The sequence below is a fragment of the Drosophila ananassae genome, chromosome XR (assembly GCF_017639315.1).
Source record: "Drosophila ananassae strain 14024-0371.13 chromosome XR, ASM1763931v2, whole genome shotgun sequence".
Classification (NCBI taxonomy): Eukaryota; Metazoa; Arthropoda; class Insecta; order Diptera; family Drosophilidae; genus Drosophila; species Drosophila ananassae.
In genome coordinates, this window is record NC_057932.1 from 5,276,778 (window position 1) to 5,281,828 (window position 5,051).

General features: G+C 44.9%; 1 protein-coding gene across 1 annotated transcript; it reads left to right on the plus strand.

Moving 5' to 3' along the window:
• Positions 1–793: 793 nt before the first annotated feature.
• LOC123257655 lies at positions 794–4,778 on the plus strand. Its single transcript, XM_044717476.1, has 4 exons — positions 794–1,069; positions 1,439–3,904; positions 4,399–4,545; positions 4,644–4,778. The coding sequence occupies exons 1-4, from the start codon at positions 794–796 to the stop codon at positions 4,776–4,778; spliced, it is 3,024 nt and encodes a 1,007-aa protein (XP_044573411.1).
• The last annotated feature ends 273 nt before the right edge of the window (positions 4,779–5,051 follow it).

The following is a 5,051-nucleotide window of genomic DNA, read 5'->3' on the forward strand; positions in this document are numbered from 1 at the left end:
TTCTTTTAATTCTTTCTGTTGCATATTTTTAGTTTTTCTTCCGTGTTGTATACTTTTAGTTTTTCTTTATGAGTTGTATATTTGTGAGTTTGGGTTTTTTTTATTTCCTTGGCACTGGGCGCGGTGGTCCGTATTGTTCCGTTTTGGCTTGTAGGCCTACTCAGGTACGGTTGCACACACAACCCACTGGGCAGCTTTTTTTGGGTGCATTCCACACCTCTTTGCGTTTCCAGTAGGTTGCCAGTAGGTTAATATAACACACCATTTTTTACCTTTATTTTTGATTTATACTTTTTGCCACTCGCGAATATGTTTACGGTGGTTCTCCTTATTTCTTTATATACGGCAATGTTTTAACGCTCGCGGATATGCCAGTGACAAGCCGCCACAGTGCGTAATTGCGTTTTTTTCTTTTTATAAAACAACACAAACTTCTTTTTTTTATATTATGATACCCTTGCAGAGGACGTTATAATTTTGGTCAAAAGTGTGTGTTTAGGAATGGACTATCGATACATAGTTTATAAGTTATCCCATATTGTCATCTTTATATTTTCTATACCTACTAGCTTTAGAATCCACAATATGTATGCACACACACACACCTATCGTTAAGTTCCACAAATGTAAATTTTCTTAGTACCAATTAGACAGCGAAACTGACAAGAACATATAACTCTACAGTCCACTTCTCATTCGTCTTGCCGGTTGGGGATCATTGTTTGGTCCTTCGCATCCGGATTTGTTTTGTAGTTTTCTGTGCATTGGTTCTCATTTGTAATTGTTTCTCGGCATGGAGCAATTAAAAGCATTGACAAAAGGGCGCGCCAGACTCAAGGCCAATATCACACGGAGCTTGGCTTGGTCTGAGGACGCGCAACATTCGAACGCCACACGGGCAGAGGTGTCTTCGCGGCTGGAGCATCTCAACACAATTTGGAAAGACTTCACAAGATTTGGTGATGAAATAGCTATGCTAGACGAAGTAGATGGCTATGTGGATCCGGAGAATGACAACATATTCTACGAGGAAAAATATCTAAGGGCGCATGCATTACTTTCGGCGATGGTAGGTACAAGACCTAGTCCATCAATTGGGAACAGTGAAAACGGCAGCGGCGTGCTGCAAAACAACGACGCAATAATAAGTTTGCTACAACAACAACAACAACTCTTCGAGCAGTTGGCGGCAAATCGAGCCACTGCAAACATGTCGAGACCTGAAGGAGGAGACGTCATCGCGGCGAATTCAGGTAGTGCTCAAATGGTAGGGGCATCAGCTCAAAGCGAATTGCCTAAAATTCAAATTAAACGGTTCGCTGGCAATTATTCAGAGTGGCCAGCTTTCAAAGACATATATGAGAGCACAATTCACAACAAGGCAAATTTGACAAATACGCACAAATTTCATCATTTGAAATCTCTTCTGATCGACGAGGCTGCGAATCTGGTACGACATTTGGCTATTACGGATTCAGCTTACAACACTGCGTGGGAGCGACTTAATGAAAGATATAATCGTCCACGGCACATCGTGAATTCACTATTGGAGCAGTTTATGAAGCTGCCAACAACAACAAGGTCGGATACAGCAACATTACGAAAGGTGTCAGACGGCGCAAATGAAATAGTGCGTGGTCTGGATGCCATAGAGGAAACAGGAAGAGACTGTGGGATCATCTACTTGACGCTGGAGAAGCTGGATGCAGATACTCGACGCAGGTGGATCGAGCGCAGTGTGGAAACAGACTCACCCACACTGGAAGAATTCTTCAAATTTTTGGATGCACGTTGCGAGGAACTAGAGCTCAGCAAGCGTGAAACAATCGGAGGCAAGACTACAGCCTCAATCGGTGACAAGACAAGGAAGGTCACACATTCGTTGGTTGTACTTGAAGGAAACAAGTGCAGCAAATGTCATTCTACAGAGCATCGTCTGTATGGATGCCAACAATTCTTGGATATGTCAGCAGGACAGAGGTTTTCGTTTGCCAAGGAAAACGCTCTATGTTACAATTGTCTGAATCCTGGTCATGGGGTCAGAAAATGCAAATCCACGTTCAAGTGCAGACAATGTAAAGGTCAGCATCACTCACTGTTGCACCTGCAACGCACGCAACAGGCTATTGGAACAATCGCACAAACTGGTGAGGATCAGGAGGATCCTAGCGCAAACATCTCAACGGTGACTACGAGTCACATCGCACAAGCAGAAGGCTCTGCAGCAATTGTATGTGCACAAGGCAGTGCAAATTCACAACAATCAACTGGATGGAACAGGAGCACCTTGCCGACGGCCATGGTCAACGTTCGCAACGCAAAGGGAGATTTGGTAGCATGCCGACTCCTATTGGACACGGGTTCAGAACTGTCGTACATATCTGAACGCTGTATACAAACACTTGGTTTGGCTCGTACGCCATCACGCATACTGATTACGGGAATTTCATCAACCAAAGCAGACACTACAAGGGGATGCAGCACTATAAGCATCCAATCCCGTATTTCGCAAGATCAGCTGGTAGTCCAGGCTCATGTGCTTGGAAAAATTACGTCATCATTGGAAAGGCAGGCCATCGACGCGTCTGCACTTCGAGGTTTCAACGATCTGCAACTGGCAGATTCACAATTTAGCACGAATGCCCCAATTGACATTCTTTTGGGCAGCGAACACGTTTGGAGTGTTATAACTGGGAGAAAGATCTACGACGACAAAGGAAAGCTCATTGCTATATCATCAATTTTCGGATGGGTAATTACATCACTGCTTTCATCACGCGCATGCAGCGCTACGGCACTTACAACAACAATAGACATCGATGCTTATCTCAGAAGGTTCTGGGAACTGGAAAGCATACAACGCAAAGCAGAAGTTCAACCTGAAGACGAGGAGGTGGAGAAACACTTTCTTGCAACACACACTCGAGACAAACAAGATACACTTCAAGGAGCGCAGCAGAGGTTCAAATCAGTTGAACGACGTTTAGCACAGAATCAACAATTACGTAACGACTACGTAAAGTTCATGAGGGAATACCAGGAGCTAGGATATATACGAGAAATCCCACCGAGCGAAATTCCCAAGGGTAGGAATTTCTACCTGCCACATCATCCCGTATTGGGTCGGAAACTTCGAGTGGTTTTCGACGCATCATATCAAGACGCCAAAGGCATGGCTTTAAAAGACACGCTCTCGATCGGACCGAGTATTCAGCGAGACCTATTTGCTGTGTGCTTGCGATTCCGTATGTACAAATACGTCTTTTCAGCGGACATAGTCAAGATGTTCCGTCAAATCTGGGTGAGCGAAAAACATAGAGACTATCAGAGAATAGTATGGAGAGAGGATCCGTCAGATCCTATCAAGCACTTCCAACTATGCACGGTGACGTATGGAACATCATGCGCACCATTTCTAGCAGTCAGAGTGCTAGAGCAACTAGCTGCTGACCATAAGCACGAGTTTCCAAACGCAGCAAAAATCGTGTTGGAAGATTTCTATGTCGACGACGTTCTCACTGGAGCAAATAGTGAGGATGAGCTGCTACGCAACAGGGACGAACTCGTCCGACTGATGTCCTGTGCTAACCTAGAGCTCGGGAAATGGGTATCGAATACCAAACGCATCAAACCAAAGGATAACACGGATTCCTCACAATCACCAGTCAAAGTGCTTGGGCTGCAGTGGCACCCTGGAGAGGACACATTGTCGTACAATGTAAACCTATCGAAATATTCTAGCCGAGTGGTTAACGACGATGGAACCATTTCGGTCGCCATACCTGGTGCAAAAACAAGAGTGGCACCTTTGAAGCAGCAGTCTTTGCCGCGCCTGGAACTATGTGGCGCACTTCTATTGAGTCAACTTCTGCAATCCATAAAAGCTGGACTAATGAACAACGACGTAACGATCTACGCATGGAGTGATTCGACGATAGTCCTGTCATGGTTATCGTATTTACCAGCCCAACTCAAGACGTTTGTTGGGAACCGCACTTCAGAAATCCTCGAAACCATCCCGAAGCATGCATGGCGGCATGTAGACTCAAAATCGAACCCAGCGGATTGCGCATCCCGTGGCTTGGGAGTATCCGAGCTGACTTCCAATTATGGTGGAAGGGTCCTTCATGGCTGAGGGACAAGGATCAATTCTTGGTGAAATTGAACAATACTCACAACAGTACTTCTCTTTCAGACAAACGCATACATGGTGAAGTCAAAAGTAACTACCTAGCTGCGCAGACGAATGTCACGACGGACAACCCATGGGATAAGCTTCTCAATCGCAACTCATCTTGGCTGAAGCTTATACACACACTTGCTTACGTTTTGCGCTTCATTCATCGCATGAAGCACCCATCTTCGAAACAAACATAAAACTCTCTAACATTCGATGAGATCAAGGCAGCAAGGATTCGATGGCTGCAACAAGCTCAAGCTGGTTTTCAACAGGAGATCCAGTTACTACGCGCAAACAAGGCTCTAGGGAACCAATCTCAATTGGTCAAGATCTTACCAATCATCGACAAGGACAACCTGCTAAGAGTGGGTGGACAAATCCAACCTTTGCAGTTGTCAGCAGTGGCGAAGCATCAGCAGCGTCCTAAGTGGACCACGACAACCCCTAACATTTCGATCGGCAGCGTTGCGCTCGTCAAGGAGTCCAACACACCACCAGCATCATGGCAACTAGCGAAGGTGATCGACACTTAACAAGGAAAGGACAATATGGTTCGAGCAGTCAGGATCATCCGGCTCAAAACCCGGCCAATAACTAAAATTGTAAAACTACTCAGTTCAGAAACCGTGTTTCAGGGTGGCCCGGGATGTTTAGGAATGGACTATCGATACATAGTTTATAAGTTATCCCATATTGTCATCTTTATATTTTCTATACCTACTAGCTTTAGAATCCACAATATGTATGCACACACACACACCTATCGTTAAGTTCCACAAATGTAAATTTTCTTAGTACCAATTAGACAGTGAAACTGACAAGAACATATATCTCTACAGTCCACTACTCATTCGTCTTAACGGTTGGGGAT

What these genes read in the sequence shown, in the direction of transcription:
- LOC123257655 (XM_044717476.1), top strand. Translation starts at nt 794, where the DNA reads ATGGAGCAATTAAAAGCATTGACAAAAGGGCGCGCCAGACTCAAGGCC. An exon ending in CTGGACTAATGAACAACGAC is followed by an intron (nt 3,905 to 4,398) that starts GTAACGATCTAC and finishes ACATTCGATGAG; the next exon opens with ATCAAGGCAGCAAGGATTCG. An exon ending in ACAAGGACAACCTGCTAAGA is followed by an intron (nt 4,546 to 4,643) that starts GTGGGTGGACAA and finishes TTCGATCGGCAG; the next exon opens with CGTTGCGCTCGTCAAGGAGT.